The sequence below is a fragment of the Dromiciops gliroides genome, chromosome 3 (genome assembly GCF_019393635.1).
Source record: "Dromiciops gliroides isolate mDroGli1 chromosome 3, mDroGli1.pri, whole genome shotgun sequence".
NCBI lineage: Eukaryota > Metazoa > Chordata > Mammalia > Microbiotheria > Microbiotheriidae > Dromiciops > Dromiciops gliroides.
In genome coordinates, this window is record NC_057863.1 from 19,447,505 (window position 1) to 19,467,704 (window position 20,200).

Sequence of the window (20,200 nt, forward strand, 5' to 3'; positions counted from 1 at the left end):
TCCAGCCCATTTTGCAGCTCCAACAATACAAAAGGAAGCCTGACTTCATCGGCTCAGGCCCTTCTTTTCTAAGATAAGGCTGACTTGTAACTCACATTGGAGGCAGCACTGTACAACGTACAAGCCTTGCTGTTTGTTTGCTTTGAAGGTTTTAAACAAGTGCAGTCCCCCATGTGAATATTTCCACTTGGATGCGGTACAAACATTTGCCATGTGTTAGTTGCAATGATCAGGGCAGGCCAGGGGGGAGTTTTTCTGGATAACCTTTAAAAAGGCCTAGAATAAAGTGTGTTTCTTTTGTTTTCAATCCTCCCCAAACTTACCCCTGTAAAGTGTGCTTGGAAAAGAAGCAGACGATATTGATCGCTGCTTTGAAGCCTTCAACGTACTTTTCTTCCACTTTTAGGGGAGCACAGTTAACCTGAATGTTATGGGTTGGCTGTATTACAAGATCGAAGAATCATTTGGTTTTTTGGGTCACACAGCGCTTGGCGTCACGCTCATGATTGGTTAGTGAATCTTTGTCACTTAGAGAAGGTGGGAGAAGGGGGGGGTGTTTGGGCCACCAGGAGGTGCGAGGCGGAGGCCTGTCTCTGCTGCTTCCTTACTGCCTGATGGGCCAGTTCTCTGACCTCCACTTGCTCTTCTGTAAAGTGGAGATCACAATCCCAGTTTGGTCTCACTGATGCAGGGGTGTTTTCAGTATTTCCTTCGGTCAGAGCATAGGGGCGGGGGTGTGGACAGTGACATTCTTTCTTTGGGGATCAGTGTCTTCCAGTTCCTAATAGGGTGACACAGCAGACTAGCTGTGCTCTCTTGCTGGATGGTAACTGTTTTATTCAGCCCCAAATATTGCAGGATTTTTGCCAGAGAAGGGAGGTATTGGGGCGTACAGCCATACTGATTCTTTATATTAAACCTCCTAAAAGATTTACTAAGAGGGGTTACCTGAAGGTTGCAGGCAAAGCTTGGGCGTCATTCTGAGACTAAACCTCGAAAAACCCCCTCGCTCTCCCATGCAGACAACCAGTTAGAGATGCTTTGGGGTCTGGCAGCTCTTTCTAAAGCATAGCTTTGGGGACAGTTGAGCTTCATTTGTTCCTTTGATCTTGCACTCGGCAAATGGGCATTTTGATCAGAGGCACGAGATGTTTGTGCAGAGTAGCGGGGGCTTCTGGTGGGGTGACTGGGCTGGGGAGAAAGGTGACAGAGGCAGCTTTGGCCAGCTTTGCCTTTTCTCAGGTTATCAGTCATCGCTACAGGGGAAGGGCTTGGACTTGGTTGCTTCAAGCCTGGGGCTTCCCTGGTGAAGTCCCGTGGTCTGTAGCAGCCCCCAGGCCCAGATGCACTTGGGACTCCCTGGCTCCTTCAGTCTGAATGACAGGGGGCTTCCTGTGGGAAGGATGGTCAGTGGAGATTCCCTCATTGCCCAGGGTTTCCTTTATCAAAGTCTGTCCCTGCTTTTAGGCACCGTCTAGCTTATCAATTTAAATTCCTTTTCGGCCTTTATTTCAGGCGGTATAACATGTGTCTTTTCACTGATCTGTGCATTGGTTCTTGGATACATGGACTGGAGAGCAGAACGAATCCTTCATAAAGAACAAGGAAAAACTGGTAACTTTTTTTTTGGGGGGGGCAGGGCAATAAGGGTTAAGTGACTTGCCCAAGGGTCATAACAGCTAGTAAGTGTCAAGTGTCTGAGGCTGGATTTTGTTAAGGGCTAAAATTCTAGCTAAACTGTCTAAAATATCTAATGAGTGGTCGCCAATAAATTATAAGCTTTAGCAAGAGTTAGACTTTTAAGCATTTATTAAGGAGAATAAGAATTTGGTAAAGAGAGAGAAAAAGGCCTAGATTCCTATCTATTAAAGGGAGAGCACATTTCTAGCTCCCTTCTCCGCCAGAGTCCAGAGGAAAGAGCGTGAGAGACTGAGCGCCAGTCTCTTCCTTCCTCCTCCCACTAGCCCGCGTCACTTCCTGACTCCTGGTCTTGCCCTCAAAGACCTTCCCTTCATGGGCAGAACTCCTCTACAGTAAGTATCCAGCAGGTGGCGTTATTCCAATCGTTACAGTCCCCCCTGTTGTTCCTCAAGAAACAAAATGTTTCCTTGACGGAACAGTAAAAACAATATGATAACTATTGCTAACTAATAATATGTGAACAACAATATAGAAAAGGAAGAGAGGAAAGTTTTGTCCAGAGGGGCGATTTTTTTTGTCCTCATGAACCGACGCTTTGACATTAGTCTTGCAAAGGGAGGGCCTCTGCAGAGAATACATGTTACAGATGGTGTATATTATAACAGAAAGAGAAAAAAAACCAACAAAAAGAACAAATCAAAACTGTTCATTTAAAGTCTCTGAAAGTCTTTTCTCAGATGTCCTCTAGGTGTAGTCGTGGAATGGAAGTCTTTTCAGGGGTTGATGTGTGGATGCTGGTAATCAGCCAGGAAAATTTCCTACAAAATTGAGCTTAACACAACTTTAAAATAGCTTTGTCAATAATCAAATCAAACAATGAAAGTTCTCAAAAACATGTCTAAGGGAATTCAGAATCTTAGTTGTTACACATGAAACATATAATAAAACAGAAATTGAACCATTCTTTAAAATTATAATATTACTATAGTCCCCCCCTTATGGAGGGTAATTGAGAAGACAATTGCTGCGATATTAATTATTAAAAATAATTTTTTATCTTTGTTTCATCACTTTTTGCATCATCTGCCTAATTATCCTCATGCCATTATGAGAAATTAAAAAATCTAATATAATTGGTAACAGATGTCAAGGCCAAATTCAACACTGTATTTATCATGACACCTGAGATAATTATGGGGGTTACCATAAAAGAACAGAGAAATGATGGGATATGAACATTCCCACACTTGAGCAATATGTACTGCCCATACAGTATGCCAGGCTTAAAATAGGTGGATGGAATATATGTCCATGCCACCGAACATATTGGAAGAAACTGAGTCAGACTTAATCAGATGCATGGGATTGAGATGTCCATGGCATCAGGCATATAGGAGGGAGCATAGAAGCCAGGTGTAGAAATGAGATGGGTGGGATGAATACTTCCAGCCATCTGTACAATATTGTGGGGAAAAATAAAATAAAATGTTAAACCAAGAGAATCCAACCTCAACATTTGTCAAAAGCCGTTCCCTCGGCCATACCTTGACTTCATGCATGTCTCCCCTCATGTGACAGTTCAGTGTCTGCTCTTGCATGTATTCCTCTTGTGATTGGATGGCATCTTGGCCAACTGGCATCTGATAACTCAGAATAAAGGCAATTAATGTCTTAAATGATAAGTTCCCATAATCCAAGTCTCATATGGATTTAAAAATTGAGGATAATAAATGATTGCAAAAAATGTGAATACATCTTGACTCAGAACACAATATATAATTATGCAACAATTTCAAATAATACCTCTTTTTACTTAGTATACAATTACTTTTGTGAAAAATCTGAACATACTTAAATACAAGTTAAAGCACAACAGAATCTCAAAGAACTTTTTTTTTTGAAAATAGAAAACTTTTACAAATGTTCCCCTCTTTTTTTTTTTTTTGGAATATGCTTATCAAAAATAATACTTCTAGAATCAATTTATACTTGCCATGGCAACCAATTTGCCAGGGAAATGCTTTAAAGAGTTTGATCAAATAATCAGTTGAGAAAAAATAACAAAAACAAACAACTCAGAATATGGGAGCACAATACTCCTAGAATTAACATTGTATTATGAAATCAAAACCATGTTTCAAAATTAGATAGATGAATGAACAGAAGAAAATACACGTGGAATAATAAGACAATGAAATTCAAACTAGGGAAATCTAAATGAATATGAACTTAATATTAATAAGAGTATTATAAAATATAAACCTGATCACATGACTATAAAAAGCTTTTACAAATATTCTCCTTGTTTTAGAAACTAAGTATAAAACACAATCTCAAATGCATGAAAATCTCTATGAAAATAAACCCATACCATTAATTTCAAAATGTATATATAATAGCATAGAAGTCCTATGTAACCTCTGAACTGATACTATTACTCTGAGTGAATTCAGAACACTTTTGATTCCGATATCTAAAATCCCCAATACTCATATCAATACCTTGCTGCTTACTTCTACATTTCTGTACAATATATATCCTTCCATGGCAAAAGAGGCAGAGTCTTGAACTATGTTGATTGTCATTCTTATTCAGCTTAAGTTTTTCTTCTTTAACCCCTCTATATTGTCTGTCAGTCTTTTCACCATACAAATGCTTTATAAGATTACTAATTAAAGACAAAAGCAGGTTAGCAAAATTATGAACAAAACGAGTATATCTGGAATTTAAAGGGTTTTCTAAGGTTGTCTCAAAAGCACAGCCAGGCCGGGGAAGGGCTGAGCCTGAAGCTGCAAATGCAGGTAGAAAAAGTTGAGCATGCGCACCAGATCTCTGGACTTCCCAGGCAGGGGAAGCAATGGGCTTGGCCATAGGAGGAGTAGAGGGTGGGGTCTGGAGAGGAGGGGAGGGACCAGAGCAATTTGAATCAGACTGGATTTTGAACTCAGGCCTGGATTCCTCTTCCCCCACTTTGCCTCCAGGTGCTAGGGGATTAAAAGCTTCTAGAGGGTGGGTCATTGCCTCCAGGCATGCAAAATTAGAGCAACAATTAGTGTTAGAACTGGGAAAAGCTGCAGGAATCTCTTCAGGTTTCTCTGAAAAAGCATGGTTGGGAGAGGGAGAGATATTTCCTTGTGTGAGTAAGTTGCTGGCTCTTTTAACAAAAATAAAAAGAAAAATAGAAAATCCACAAAAACAAAGCATTAACATGATCTTATCTCCCATTTGTCTGGTTAAACAGACTAAAATCAAAAATAGGGTAATTAGGGAGTTTAAAAGGTCCATTCGAAAAAATTTAAAGGGAAAACACAGCCAGTGCGCCAGTACTTAGCAGTTTAAAGGGTAGGGGAAATTTCTTACCCAACCGGAAGATCAGAAGTGAGGTTCAGCTTTCCTCTTCGTGGTCAGCCATCTGTTAAGGGCTAAAATTCTAGCTAAACTGTCTAAAATATCTAATGAGTGGTCGCCAATAAATTATAAGCTTTAGCAAGAGTTAGACTTTTAAGCATTTATTAAGGAGAATAAGAATTTGGTAAAGAGAGAGAAAAAGGCCTAGATTCCTATCTATTAAAGGGAGAGCACATTTCTAGCTCCCTTCTCCGCCAGAGTCCAGAGGAAAGAGCGTGAGAGACTGAGCGCCAGTCTCTTCCTTCCTCCTCCCACTAGCCCGCGTCACTTCCTGACTCCTGGTCTTGCCCTCAAAGACCTTCCCTTCATGGGCAGAACTCCTCTACAGTAAGTATCCAGCAGGTGGCGTTATTCCAATCATTACAGTTTGAACTCAGGTCCTCCTGAATCCAGGGCCGGTGCTTTATCCACTCCGCCACCTAGCTGTCCCCAACTTTTTTTTCCCTTTTTTTTTAAAGTAATAAGCATTTTTATTTCTAGTTTTGGGTTCCAATTTTTATCCCTCTTTCCCTCCCTCCCCTCCCCCTTACCTGAGGCGGTAAGTAATCAGATATGGGTTATACATGTACAATTATGTAATTTTGTACAAGAAAACTTTAAAAAAAATGAGAGAAAGTGAAAAATAGCATGCTTCAGTTTATGTTCCATCAATATCAGTTCTTTTTTTGGAGGTGGATAGTATGTTTCATCACTAGTCCTTTGGGATTGTTTTGGATCATTGTATTTTTGAGAAAAGTCAAGTCATTTACAGTTCTTCATCAAACAGTATTGCTGTCACTGTGCACAATGTTCTCCTGGTTCTGCTCCCTTCACTATACATCAGTTCATGCAAGTCTTTTCAGGCCTTTCTGAAATCATCCTGCTTGTCATTTCTTATAGCACAATCATATTCCATCACCATCATATACCACAGCTTGTTCAGCCATTCCCCAATGCATGGGCATTCCTTTGATTTCCAATTCTCATCCACCACAAAAAGAGCTGCTAGAAATATTTTTGTACAAATAGGTTTTTTTCTCTTTTGGGGGATGTCTTTGGGATATAAACCTAGCAGTGAAAAACTGGTAACTCTTAGGCTTTGTATTTGGGGATCACATATGAAGGTTATTTGGGGGAGGTTGCTTAGTGTACTGCCCAGAGTGGGGCCTTGAATGATGTGGTTTTTTGTTTTCACTTCCAAAATTGATTTCCTGTTGTCTCGATTTTCTTTTAAACTTGATTGGAAACATTATTATCAAGTCTTGTGTTTCTTGGAAATAGAATATTTGCAAAAAAACCCCAATTATTGCAGAGGGGATAACCCCCCTTGACCATTTCAGCTTCTGAGACTGCGTACGTGCATTTGGATCACTCCGCAGATATTCTGTCAGTAATGTATGTGGCATGGAGACCATTTAACTTCGTGTGAAACTCAGTTAAATTATGAAAGAAGTGAAATCCTAATGGTGGCAGGGACCTCGGGATGCTTGCAGACTTAGGCTGCTCTCAGATTTGCTCTTGTTCCTCCAGGCGAAGTTATCAAGTTCACAGACGTGAAGGACTTCTCCCTGTCCCTGTGGCTCATCTTTGCAGTCTGCGCATGTTACTATGTGGCCGTGTTTCCTTTCATTGGACTTGGCAAGTAAGTGTCCCGCCCTCCTCGTGGGATGGCATCACCCACTTTCTGCTCCTGGACTGGACACACACGAGGCCTTAGCGGTCAGTCTTGACTTCTTAGATGCTGGTTATGTGCTTAGATTGCAGAGAAAAGGGAAGATAAAAATGGAAGCCCCCCCTGATGCAGAGGTGCTTCTGTTAGCCCTGGGTTGGTGTCTGTAGTTAATTTTGAGAAAACCCTTTGGAATAGTGACTGGCACAATTGACTCCACTTAAACCTTCATTTCAGACTTAGTATGTCTCTTCTGTAGCGAGGATGGCCGCCATATTCAGCTTTAGTTAAAACATTATTGTCACGGGCCTGCTTTGTCCAGCCCACTTTGGGATGCAAAGATGAACTGGAACAGCCTCTTCAGGAAGCTGCCCGTCTCTCCTCCAGTAGACAGTCACCCAGGTGGCTGTGATGGGGCAGGATGGGGTGAGTTCCAAAGTGAATCACAGGGAAGTGCTGGGAGAAGTTTGGGGCCCACAGCAGTATCAGGTGGGCCTGGAGCAGGGAAGCTGGCGCTGCCTGGCTGGACATTCGCTGGACCAGAGGTGCAGCTTCTTGGTCCCGTCTGGTTGTTCTCAGTTTCTCTCACAGCCTCATTTACGTGAACAGAACAGCTTTTGGCTTTGTGACCCTGGCATTTAAGTTATGCTTTAAAATGATTTTCTACGAAGGTTTGTCTGTATGAAGCGGAGAACCCAATCTGTGCGGCCCTTTTTCTCCTTAGAGGGGGATGCTTCCCCCGGGGAAAGTTAACTTCTTGCTTGCTGAAATTTACAATTCATGTCTCAGAAGTGGTTCAGGAATTGAAAGTAGTTGCTTTAATTTGGATAATTAGGTGTTTGTGTGGTCACCCAAGTTTAACCTCTAGATTTCAAAATTAAGTATCCAGTAGGCCCCGGAGCCAGCCTCATCTTACTCAGTTTAGGAGCAGAAGCTCATGGAGTTTGAGATGGGGGGGCCATGGAGGCCTCGGTATGGTAGCCCTGAAGTCCAGCAAAGCAAGTGACTTGTTGGCCCACCACCACTGGGCATTGGCACCCCTCGTGCCCCTCTGCCTTACCCTCAGATGTTATTGCATGGAAAGCTTGTTGTTACTGTAGTTGGCTTTTTGGACAAATGAGTCTTTTCTAAAAAATGCTGTTTTTCCTTTCTCTTCCCCAACCCCTTTCAATTTTAGGCTCTTCTTTATGGAGAAATTTAAAGTATCCTCACAAGAGGCAAGTGCAATTAACAGGTATTGAATCAAACACATTTATTCATCACTAACATTGGCTGTTATGGGGGATACAAGAGAAGAGTGAAAAACATGAGTATTTCTTGTTTTTTAGTCTAAATAGTGTATGATACCCAGTGGTAGTGAGGACCAAGGTGGTCCAGCTGCCCTGGGGGCCACCTGCAGAATCTCAGGGCCCTGGGGGAGAGAGGGTGTGTCTGTGCATGTGTGTGCATGCTTGTGTACATCTGTGTGTGCATTCATGTGTGTGTGGCGTGTGTGTACGTGTACGTGCATGCTTGTGCACATCTGTGTGTGCATTCGTGTGTGTGTGTGTGAGAGAGAGAGAGAGAGAGAGAGAGAGAGAGAGATGGGCTTGGGGGTCCAGAGGAACTTCTCACATGTGTCTGCTAGATTTGGGATTAGGTAAAGAAGGTCTGCTTTGTTTAGCTGGGAGCAAGACATTTTTGATCACCTTTGATTCCCTGGGCAGTTGTGTTTTCTGCATCCTTCTCCTTCCTGTGTCTGTTAGCATCGTGTATGTCATCTCAGCTCCTCTGTCTCCTGTCTTCGGGCTGATGGTGGACAAAGTGGGCAAGAACATCTTCTGGGTTCTGTGTGCCGTGGCGGCCACTGTGGCCGCCCACACAATGCTGGTGATGACCTTCTGGAATCCGTGGATCGCCATGGTAATGAGCAAGTGGGGACGGTGCTTTCTGGTTTCTGTCCGAACCTTTGAGACTCTGGCTCAGACGGAGATGTGGCTCCTTTGTGGGTGTGCCCTCTGTAGCCTAGGTGTGAGGGGGAGTTCAGCCGATGGACAGAGAGGTGGTTTCTCTTATGTGCTCTCTGCAGAGTCCTCCCACAGACGGGACTCCTCCTCTTTTCTCCTGATGACCAGACTGCTTGTGGAGGCTGCTCCCACCCTGTCCCTTCCCTCTTAGCTCGGGCGGGGGGGTGTTGTCACATCCTGCTTCGCCGAGAGACAGTCCCTCCTCTTCCCCCTTCCCCTCATTCTCTGCTTCCCATGTCTGTCTCCAGTGAAACGATGATCCTTGTCGAGGCCCATCCCACTGGGCATCCTTGGTCTCTGCTGGGCTTTCTCCAGGAGATTGCTCCCCTCCCTGGCCTGAGTAGTTAGAAATGGGCCCAGCCTCTCTCACTGCTCTCCCTGTGTGGCATGTGCCCACCTGGATCTTGGTCACCTGACAAAAGCCCCCAATGCTCCTATATTACCTCTTTTCCCAGCTGAGCTCATAGCTGTCGTCTGCACTTTCCTCTTGTCCACTTCTCATCTTCCATTACATTTCATTTTACATTTTTTTTTTTTTGGTGGGACTATGAAGGTTAAGTGACTTGCCCAGGGTCACACAGCTAGTAACTGTCAAGTGTCTGAGGCCAGATTTGAACTCAGGTCCGCCTGACTCCAGGGCTGGTGCTCTATGCACTGCACCACCTAGCTGCCCTCACTTCTTAGATCCTTGCTTGCATCCTGGCCTTGATCACTTCACTGAACTGAGACTACTTGATCCAGAGTTAGGATTTCCTAATTCCTGAATGGGATGGCCTTTTTTTGAATTCCCACCAGCCTGTGATGCTGTGGAGTGATCACCCTCTTCTCGGGCCTGAGTTCAGTTCTGGTCATTTACTGGCTGTATGACCTTGGGTGGGTCATTTAGCTCTGTCTCAGTTTCCTCATCTGTAAAAATGGAAAAAATAATAGGTCCTACCTCCCCTGGTTATTGTGAAGCTCACACGCACATAGCACCGTGCCCAGCCCACAGTCAGCATTGTATCAATGTTAGCTACTACCACCACCATGGTCATTATAACACTATAATGGAGTATAGAGAGGGAAACAGCATTCACCTTTTGTAGACTGTAGTCTTTGTCTTGTAAGGAGCTGGTAAATGTCATGGAATGCAATTTGCACGAGCCTTTCACTTGTTTTTCTGTATTTTCCCGTCACTGGGTCTGAACAAGACTCTGACTGTTGGCTCTGGCTTTTCGGTGGCTCCTGGTGTTTCAGACTGAGGAGGCTGGAGCGCTGGCTTTCTGCCTTGCTCAGGGAGGAGCAGCACCGTGTGATACTACGCGCTGAAAGCTCCATTAATCGCTGCTTTGGGGACTTAGGTTGAAAATGAATTTTTTTTTCTTTTAATAATCTTATTTAGATGAAGAAATGACTCTGTTCTCACCCTGAGTTTTTGTGCTCCTGAGTGAGAATTGAGATTCCACTTTCTCAGCTGTGTCAGGGGCCATCACTAGCTTGCAGCCCACTGCTGAGAGTTCATGGCCTCCTAAGAGACCAGTTAGCTTTGCTTGGCTGCCCAACAACAGGCTTGCCCCCTTGTCTTTTCTGGTTGGGAAACACGCCACAAAGAGTAACAAATGCCCTTTTCCCAATGCCTGGGAAGCTGAAGAGGTTTTTTTCTCCATTGCTGTTTTCCATAGTGTCTTCTTGGAGTCTCCTATTCCCTTCTTGCCTGTGCCTTGTGGCCAATGGTGGCCTTCGTTGTGCCTGAACACCAGCTGGGGACTGCGTATGGCTTGTAAGTATCTGGAGCCTGGGGCCCCAGAGGGTTCCCTGGGGCCTTGGGGTGGACCTCGGTTTGTGATACAGAAGCCAGGCTTCATCCGCTTCCCCAGATGGCTCATGACGTTGACATACACCCGGTAGGAAGAAAACCATCTCTTGCCACATAATCCCTGTCCTCAAACCCTGCACCGCATGTGGCTGTGGCAGGGACATGTTGGAGACTGGGAAGTGAAACCCCAGGGTGCTATGAGAAGCCGCGTCCTCGATGGACGTCGGTCAGGGACCCCTGCATGCTTTTGGACGGGGAACTTGGCCCTTTCCCAGCAAGAGACTTGCTTGAGAGCGAGAGACGATGTGTGCTGACGGCAGAGCCCCCAGAGTGGGGTGATGTCTTGGGGTGGCGCCTAGGGCTCTTCCTCTCTGGTCAGTGGCTAGTTCTCCATTTTGGTGGAGCTGATGGGACAAGACCAGTTGAGTGATGCTTTGGCAGCTCTGCCATGTCCCCCTCTCTCTCTGTGAGTTAATTAAAGCCTTCACCAGCTTAAGTCATGGTACCGTGAGCTCTTGTAAAAGAGAAGATCAATTCATGTGGACATTTTGGGTGTTGTGCAGTTTTTAAAGGGGTCTGAATTGACTTGTGCATGGGCCTGTGCAGATGGACAGTCACTTGCCCGGCTTGCTGTGGTGTCTGTTATCCCCCTGTCTGTCCTCAGGGTGAGGGTGCTCAGAGTGGGGGAGTTTACGACAGAGATCTTGTGCTCTGGCTGTACCTCTGCAGGAACCACTTGGGACTTTGTGGCAACAAGAAAGACTCCCTTGTAGTTACTCAGACTGAATTCTGTTTAGAAGTTCACAGCTGGTTCTCACTTCCTGTCAGAGGTGAAGGACTTCATGGCTTTGAATTAAGCCCTTCCTGGATGGCTGTGCTGGAATTCTTGAAGTGGCCAGCAATAGTTGTCAATCATATTAGGCTGAATGAGGCGAGGTAGGACGAGGAGCAGAAGCTGTGCAGAATCTCCCTGCTTTACCCACACCTGCGCAGTGACCGGCGCTAACACCTTGCGGCCGGTGGTGACCAGGCTTGCCCACGGCCTTGGGTTGAGCAGGCCTGGGATGCGGTGAAGTTTCTAAAGAGCCTTAGGGTCCTCAGGCTGTGGGGCAGCTGGAGGCGGAACCAGTCTGGGAGCCAGGGAGGCTGCTCACTGGGCCCTGGCCCCAAGGGGGCTTGGTGGTGGGGATAGAAAGAGGGGGGCAGGAAAGCCCCCAGTAAGGAAGGGCTGAGAGTTCTGGGCTATATCTCCTGTGAGGGGAGTGCTAATTGGTCACCAGGATCCATCGTGGTCTGCTGTAGCGATGTCGCCGCTGGTCTCAGAAGGCTTTGCTAACTTGAGCATTGTCCCACTGAGACCATGGCCGACAGACAGAACCCCGGGATCTCAGAAGGATTCGAATCACAGATGACCCAGAAGTCACGTGAGGGGGTAGCATACGGGGCCGCTGCCCTGTGAGCAGGTCATTGTCACGTAGCACTGGGGCTTACACGGGCCCAGCTCGGGCAGCCCATGGATGCCAGGAGGCCCAGAGGAAGGCCTGTGGCAGAGCACGGGAGGCTGTGAACAGGGGCAGCTGGGCTCTGTCCTGCAGGGCGGTGAGCCCCACTGAGATGTGCGCGTGCTCTCACTCATGAGGCGCCTCCGTCAGAGTCCCATGTATTGTGTGCAGACACTCGTGCTGCTGCTGCGCATGAGTGATGTTTGCACTCATGTTTCTCCTTGTAGCATGCAGTCGATCCAGAATCTTGGCTTGGCCGTCATGTCCATTGTTGCTGGAGAGATACTGGACCTCAGGGGCTATTTCTTTTTGGAAATATTCTTCATTGCCTGTGTTTCTGGTAAGTACTTGATAACAAAGATTTTTGGAGTCTTATTTGGTCTCCTGATGAGCAAGGGAAGATTCCTTTTGTTCCTGAGGTCAAACTATAGGAAATTGTTGAGTAGACGTGTGGAGATTTGTACGCTCCAGTAGGGTGTGGTGGAAAATGTACTTTGGGGGGGGGAGCGGAGGTACCATGGGTGATGTTCCCCTGGGATTGTGATAGGGCTTCTGTAGTATAAAAACGACAGGTCGTTCTCAGCCCCAGCCACCAGAGTCCAAAACTTCCCATCAGTGTGCCAAGAACGAGCGATCCTTAGCATGGGTTGGCAGCGTTCCTGGTAAAATACCTGAGAAGGATGCAGCATCAGGACTGAGGAAGGGCTGCAGGTGGTGACAGGGGGACCTGGGCACTGGTGCTCCATTCTTGGAAGAGCAGCCACAAGCCCGTCCTCTGGTGCTGAGTCCCTCAGTCCCCCAAGGGAGCTCCAGACTTGCTCCTGGATTGTAGGGAGAACTGGGCAGAGACATCGCTTTAAAAGACTTTTCCCTCTTCTTTTCCCATAGTGTCATTTTTAGCCGTGGTTTTGCTGTACTTGGTGGACTATACCCGAGGTAATGTTGGTGTGATCAAGCTGCTCTCTTCGGGCTGGGTGAAATCGGGGTGTGGGGGAGGGGATTTCTCTGCTCAATGTCTGTCACACCGAGCTCAGTCCTGGCTTCTAAGTCTGTTCAATGGTTTTCGTAACTTGTCCACTGATTATTTGATGAAGTTTGAATATCATTCTGAAGGTGATAATTGAACCCTATGACATTCATGGAACTGATTTAAAAACCCTGTGTGCTGCTGCTTCAGATCATTTGAAACAACATCACGTTGATGAGGGTTCTTTTTACCCCCATGGTTTCTTCTCCTGTCTTTGTTTCTGTCTGTGCTATAGACTATTTTTTGGGGGGTAATATATTGTATGTGCTGCCCACTCTAAAATTTCAGTGCTCCTCTTCACTGTCAGATAAGTCCCCTGGAATATATAATATCATTATCAGAAGTGGCCCTGCTGGAGGTTGGGAAGAAGTTTGGGCATCTGTACTTCAGAAACGTTCTTTTCTTCCTTTATATCCATCCTTCCATTTTGAGCGTCATATTAAATAGGGGCACAGTTATACCCTAGCTTTAACAAAAGGCGGTCCTTTGTTATTTTTTTCATTTTATTAGAGGTGCCATTTCATTCCCTAAAAGTTCTTCATTTGTGTTTAGCATATGTCAGTGGCCATTTGTCCCTGCAAAAGACTTAGATACACACATGTATATATACACTCCAGCCATAGACCAGCTTTATTCTCACACTCACACACATGCGTGTGCGCGCTCTGTCTCACACATCCACATATATACATTCAAGAATAATATTTTGTAGGATTGAGCTGAATACATAAATATACATATATATGTATCTATAGATAGATACATACGTGCGTGTTACTCCAGATTCTGGTTCCTTGGCTTTAATGAGGATAGTTGTCCTTTCTGCCTCACAGGGTTACTGTGAGCAGATGTACTTTGCAACCGCAGCCTCCTTGAGGTGGTGCTGGGAGCAGTAGATGACCCCATGCCCTGGGAGTGCTGGTTTGTGCCTGGAATTTGCTTTTCGCTTGCTTTTGTTCCTCGGGTGTGAGCGTTTACCTGACTGAGGGTCGTCTTCTCCCTTCTTGTGTCATAGGAGGTAACCTTAATTTTACCAGCAGACAGAGGCTGGAGTTGTCGAAGATGACACATACCAAGTAAGTGATTGTAGGTGGGAAGTCCTGAGTGTGTCCTTAACTTGGTAACCTATTAAGAATGGCCTGTCTTGTGGGGTGTGGTGGGTTAATTTCCTCCCCCCCTCCCCCATGACATGTAAAGATAGTAACCATTCATTTTCCCTTGAGATAGAATGCATTTCATTTTTTGTAGTGTTGATACCTTACATGCCCAGCACCCCTTCTTTCTGACAAGGAAGAAAAGGCAATAGTCTTATATTGCCAACTTTCTCTCTTCTGGTGACTTTCTTAATGCTTCCTAAAGGGGGAAAAGAAGGCATTCCAAAAAACCAATTATTCATTCATTCATTCATTCACCCATCTGTCTGTCTGTCTGTCTGTCATCTGTCTGTGTGTCTATCTGTCTGTCTCTATCAGTCACCTGTTGTGGGCATTGCTAAATGATGGGCACAGTTTCTGTAGTGTTTTTTAGTTGATGTTAAAATGCCTAAGACAATAAAATCTTTTGGTTAGCTCAGCCTACTGAAACCATTAGAAAAGTTCTGAAAGAGACTGAAAATTCATTTGATTTGGACTTAATTGAATTACAGTCTGAAGGGATCAGGTCCACTAGGAACTTGTTTTCTTTTCAAAATTGGCCCCAAACAGACTCCATGGTTTGAGGTCGTTGTTTCAGCTAACATATTTATTACTCATCTGTCTTTGAAGGTTTAAAAAAAGGAATTTCAGTTAGCTTGTCAAGCATTTTATTTTAATATTTCTAACCCTGTTTCATGGGTTGTCATAGCTAGAGAATTGATCCTCAGGGGGCCAGCCCTTTTGTGATGGGCCCCCCTGGATTTGGCACAGCTGGTCTTTGGAAAGCAGGCATCGTCTCTTGTTGCGTCTAGCCCCGGATGAAGCCCTTCTGGCAGCTAGAACAACATGCCAGATCTGAGGCTCCTTCCCAGGCAGTTTTGAAGGCACATACCTCTGCTTTTCCTGGTATGCTGTGGTAATGGGTTCAGGTTGATGGCTTTGGAGAGATACTGCCCAGGAAAGTAAGCTGGATTTCTGAGTCCTGCTCTAACGCAGGCTCATTAATGCACCTGATGAGGGGTGGTGCAGGAACTGGGGCAGGCAGGACTACTGGCACATCAGAAAGTCTTCATTCAGTCTCATACTGGGGAGGTGGTCTTGTTACAACAGGAGAGAAATTTGTGTTGGCATTGACTGGGGTGATGTCGCCTGGAAGAGGTGCTTGAGCAGCAAATGCAGTCCAGGGATTACGTTTACAACAGTCTGGAAGCTGAACAGGAAGTTTCTGGAGACCCCACCACCTCCCCATTCCACCATCATGTCTTTGTGTGAATTTGGGTTTTGGCCCTTGCAGAGCAAGGTAGAAAATTGAAGTACTGGACACAACGAAGATGCAGGCTCTGAATGCTTATTAGGATCCTTCTTGGGAGCCCTCATATGTCCTGGTCCCCTTTTCTTTATAATCACTTGCTTTAATGTGTTTTTACAGATGAATTTGAAGAGCAGTTGTCACTGGAGAGGCGGCTGGATACTGCGCTCAGGAGAGCTGGACACTTGGGGAGCAGTGATGGGCTAGAAGGGGGAAAGAGGCCTTTTGGAAATAACTTTCACTGGGTGTACACAGCTTATTTCCAAGTTCTTTTCTCCAAGTATATTTCTGTAAGAGTGAACATTATCTAGATCATGTCTTTGGTAAAGTGTGTTGCACAGGAGTTACCTGTAACTACTTGCTAATAATTTATTTAGTGTCCACGTCCAGCAAAATGCTCTGGAAAGCCTTGCTCCCCTTTGCCCTGGGCAGTGAATCAAACTGGAGAAGATGACTCTGCTGAAGGGCTTTTCATGAGGTCATCTCATTTTTGTATTTCCTGAATCTGGAAGTTTTATTTAGTAGGGTTACCTTTTTTTAAACCCAAACCACACAACCCAACAGCCCCCAACCAACCAAAAGAACCCTAAAGTTTTATATCAAATAAAATGGTGTATTCTCAAGTGTCTATTTGCTTCTATTTTTGTAATGGGGAATATGCAGGTTAAAGCTATTTTTATTTAGGGAAAATTCATGACTAGATCTCCTTGACTAGGTAGAGCTGTTTTTAAATTTCTTAGCCTCTCTTCATCCTATGATAGTCCTGTGGGTAAAATATATTTTACATTTCTTGTGATGACTAAGATATGTACTAATAAGATAACAGTTGTTAACAAAAAGAAAAATGGAGTCTTATTTTTAATTTAATAAATGTATGTGAGCATTTATTTTTTACTTTCATGTCATGAAGAAACAGCATTTTCAATCTTTTTTTTTTTTAAGTGAGGCAATTGGGGTTAAGTGACTTGCCCAGGGTCACACAGCTAGTAAGTGTTAAGTGTCTGAGGCTGGATTTGAACTCAGGTCCTCCTGACTCCAGGGCCTGTGCTCTATCCACTTCGCCACCTAGCTGCCCCAAGCATTTTCAATCTTAATTAGAAATTAATAGGTGAATCAGATTGCTGTTTTGGGGAGGTGGAAGGGGAGGAAGGGAGAAAACTTTGGAACTTAAAATCTTATAAAAATGAATTTAAATTGGAAATCTTATATAAACAAATGTTGAAAACTATCTCTACATGTAACTGGAAAATAATAAAATACTTTTATTAGGAAAAAAAGAATGTTAAAAACTACCTTTTCGGGGCAGCTAGGTGGCGCAGTGGATAGAGCACTGGCCCTGGAGTCAGGAGTATCTGAGTTCAAATCCAGCCTCAGACACTTAACACTTACTAGCTGTGTGACCCTGGGCAAGTCACTTAACCCCAATTGCCTCACTAAAAAAACAAACAAAAAACTACCTTTTCATGTAATTGGAAAAAATAAAATACTTAACAATTTTATTTTATTTATAGTATTTTATTTTCCCATTACATGTAAAGATAGTTTTCAGCATTCATTTTTGTAAGATTTTGAGTTCCAAATTTTTCTCCCTCCCTCCCTTCCCTCCCTCCTCTCCAAGATGGCAAACAATCAGAAATAGGTGATATATGTGTAGTCATGTTATACATATAAAAGAAGACTCAGGACCAAAGGGAAAAACCTCAAGGAAGAAAAAAATAACAACAAATAAAGCAAAAATAGTATGCCTCCATCTTCATTCAGACTCCATAGTTCTTTCTCTGGATGTGGATAGCATTTTCCATCATAAGTCTTTTCAAATTGATCATCACACAACGCTGCTGTTACTGTGTACTGGTTATGCTCACTTCACTCAGCATGAGTTCATCTAAGTCTTTTCAGGTTTCTCTGAAATCCACTGGCTCATCACTTCCTACAGCACAACAGTATTCTGTCACAGTCATATACCACAACTTGTTTAGCCATTCTCCAGTTGATGGGCATCTCCTCAATTTCTAATTCTCTGCTACTACAAAAAGAGCTGCTATAAATATTTTTTGTACATGTGGGTCCCCTTACCCCTTTTATGATCTCTTTGGGATACAGACCCAGAAATGGTATTGCTGGGGCAAAGGGTATGCACAGTTTTATAGTCCTTTGGGCATAGTTCCAAATTGTTCTCCAGAATGGTTGCATCAGTTCACAACTCTACCAACAATGTATCAGTATTCCAATTTTCCCACATCTCCAGCGTTTATTATTTTCCTGTTTTGTCATATTAGGCAATCTGATAGGTGTGAGGTGGTGCCTCAGACTTGTTTTAATTTGCATTTCTCTGGTCAATAGTGATTCAGAGCATTTTTTTTCACATGACTATAGATAGCTTTAATTTCTTCATCAGAAAACTGCCTGTTCATATCCTTTGACTATTTCTCATTTGGGGAATGACTTGTATTATAAATTTGATTCAGTTCTCTATATATTTGAAAATGAGGCCTTTATCAGAAACACTGGCTGTGAAAATTGTTTCCTGGCTTTCTGTTTTCCTTCTGATCTTGTTTGCGTTAGAAAAATAAAATATTCAAGTGGGGAAAAAAAGAAATTAATAGGTGAGCCAGAACAAAGACAATGTGGACAAATGACAACCACTGAATTAATTTTGGAAATAAATCTCTTCCAGACTAGTAACATTTCTATTTCTTAACTTCTGGAGAAACAAGGCATCAGGCCATCCTCTTCAAAAAAGAGAAAGATGGGGTAGAACCCACCTTTGGGCCATGTGATGTCCGAGACAGACACACCTTTGGGGCCTGGTCATTTTGCTGTCTGAGCCACTTTGGGGTCCAGGATTCCTTTATGAGTTTGGTGCCTGGTGGTGGTAATTTAAAGATTTCATAACAGCAGGAGGCTGATCACAGACAATGAGCTGTTCAAAACACTGAAAATGTTTAACTGAAGATGTTTTAAACAGTGGTAGTGTGGCTTCAGTGCACCTGGTGACTTGGTGTACATCTTCCTAATCTGTGATTGAATCATACTTTATCATAACATCCTTTTAAATTTAAGTACTCATTCCCAGCTCCAGAATTTGAGGGTCGGAAGGACCTTAGTGACCACCCAGTTCAACAAACACAATAGTATCTCTGACATACCTCATGAGTGGCTCTCTAGCCTCTGAAGTCAAACTCCAGCCTGTTCTACTCCAGGACAGCCCAGATTTGAATTCAGGTCCTCCTGAATCCAGGGCTGGTGCTTTATCCACTGTGCCATCTAGCTGCCCCCTAAATTGTCTTTCTTAATGTCAAAGGCTAAATTTGCCTCTGCTCCTGGTCCTGTCCATTGGGGGTCACACAAGATAAGTCCCACTTCATCCTCTGTGGGATAGCCCTTCATCCTCTCCTGAAGACAGCTTGTTACTTAATCCTGGCTAAACATTCTCTGGTGTCATGGACTCAAGGCTCTTTGTCCAGGTTTTTTATGCCTTTCTGAAACTGGTGCTGGGGATGAGGTCTATAGACAGCAGAGGACAGTAGGCCAGTCTCCTCCCTATTCCCAGAAGCTGTCCCTGTGAGTGTGCCCAAGATCGCTGACCTTTGTTGGGCTGTGGCACCATGCTGTTGGCCCACAGTGAGCTTGGGGTCCCCTGAACCCACCAGATCTTCAGAACACTTGTCTTGTGCCTCCCTCATCTTATCTTTGTGAAAAATGGAACTGGAAGACCCTCCTGCCTTGAAGTTTCATCCATGCAGGTAATTTTGAATAAGCTAGAATTTTATTTCACATTTTACAATTTTTACAATTTTATTTTTCCCCATTTACATGTAAAAACAATTTTTAACATTCAGCTTTTTTAAAAGTCAGCTTCCAAATTCTATTCCTTCCTCCCTGCCCCCTCTGAGACAATAAGCAATCTGATATAGATTATCCATGTTGGTCACTTTGTGCAAGAAAAAGAAAAAAAGGAAGAAAGAAAAAGTGAAAAACAGTATGCTTTGGTCTGTGTTCAGACAGCACCAGTTCTTTCTCTGGAGGCAGCATTTTTCATTATGAGCCCTTTAAGATTGTCTTGGATCATTGTATTGCTGAGAATAGCTAAGTCACCCAGTTCTTAGTATAATATTGCAGTTACTTTGTACAATGTTCTGGTTCTGCTCACTTCACTTTGTATCAGTTCAAAGAAGTCCATTTTTTTCCCTAAAATCATTCTGCTCATTTCTTCTACCACAATAATATTCTAGTACAATCATACCACAACTTGGTTAGCCATTCACCAATTGATGGGTACCCCCTCAATGTCCAATTCTTTGCCACCATAAAAAGAGTTGCTTTAATTATTTTTGTACATATAAGTCCGTTTCCTTTAAGACCTAACACTGGTATTTCTGGATCGAAGGGTAGGCACAGTTTATAGCCCTTTGGGCATAGTTCCAAATTGCTCTCCAGAATGACCAGCTCTACCAACAATGCATTAGCATCTCAGTTTCCCCATATCCCCTACAATGTTTATCATTTTTCTTCTTTGTCATAAAAAGCTAGAACTTTTTAAAAAAGCCAGATCTTACCAATGTCCACCAGTACTTGCCCTGTAACTTAAGAGTCTTAGAGAGTTGTCCAGGGCAACACTTTTTTCATTAGAAGAAAGAATTACGAGGAACTCCTACATCTAGGATCTATTCTTCAAGCTGCTGTGAGAATTTTAAGAACAGTAAAACTACACTTGATGTTTTTCAAATC

At 43.8% G+C, this 20,200-nt stretch overlaps 1 protein-coding gene across 3 annotated transcripts in view; it reads left to right on the forward strand.

Annotated features, from left to right (window-relative positions):
* Positions 1 to 16,092, forward strand: part of MFSD1 (major facilitator superfamily domain containing 1) — a 29,330-nt gene extending 13,238 nt beyond the window's left edge. For 2 of the 3 annotated variants that reach the window (XM_043995396.1, XM_043995398.1), the window contains 10 exons: positions 407 to 509; positions 1,516 to 1,614; positions 6,559 to 6,670; positions 7,875 to 7,931; positions 8,443 to 8,599; positions 10,365 to 10,462; positions 12,228 to 12,340; positions 12,889 to 12,936; positions 14,043 to 14,103; positions 15,590 to 16,092. In XM_043995396.1, coding sequence (XP_043851331.1) covers positions 407 to 509; positions 1,516 to 1,614; positions 6,559 to 6,670; positions 7,875 to 7,931; positions 8,443 to 8,599; positions 10,365 to 10,462; positions 12,228 to 12,340; positions 12,889 to 12,936; positions 14,043 to 14,103; positions 15,590 to 15,593 — 852 coding nt within the window. In that variant the 3' untranslated portion in view covers positions 15,594 to 16,092. Of the gene's footprint in view, positions 1 to 406; positions 510 to 1,515; positions 1,615 to 6,558; positions 6,671 to 7,874; positions 7,932 to 8,442; positions 8,600 to 10,364; positions 10,463 to 12,227; positions 12,341 to 12,888; positions 12,937 to 14,042; positions 14,108 to 15,589 lie in introns of those variants that run through there. The other variant, XM_043995397.1, reaches the window with a different exon arrangement.
* The last annotated feature ends 4,108 nt before the right edge of the window (positions 16,093 to 20,200 follow it).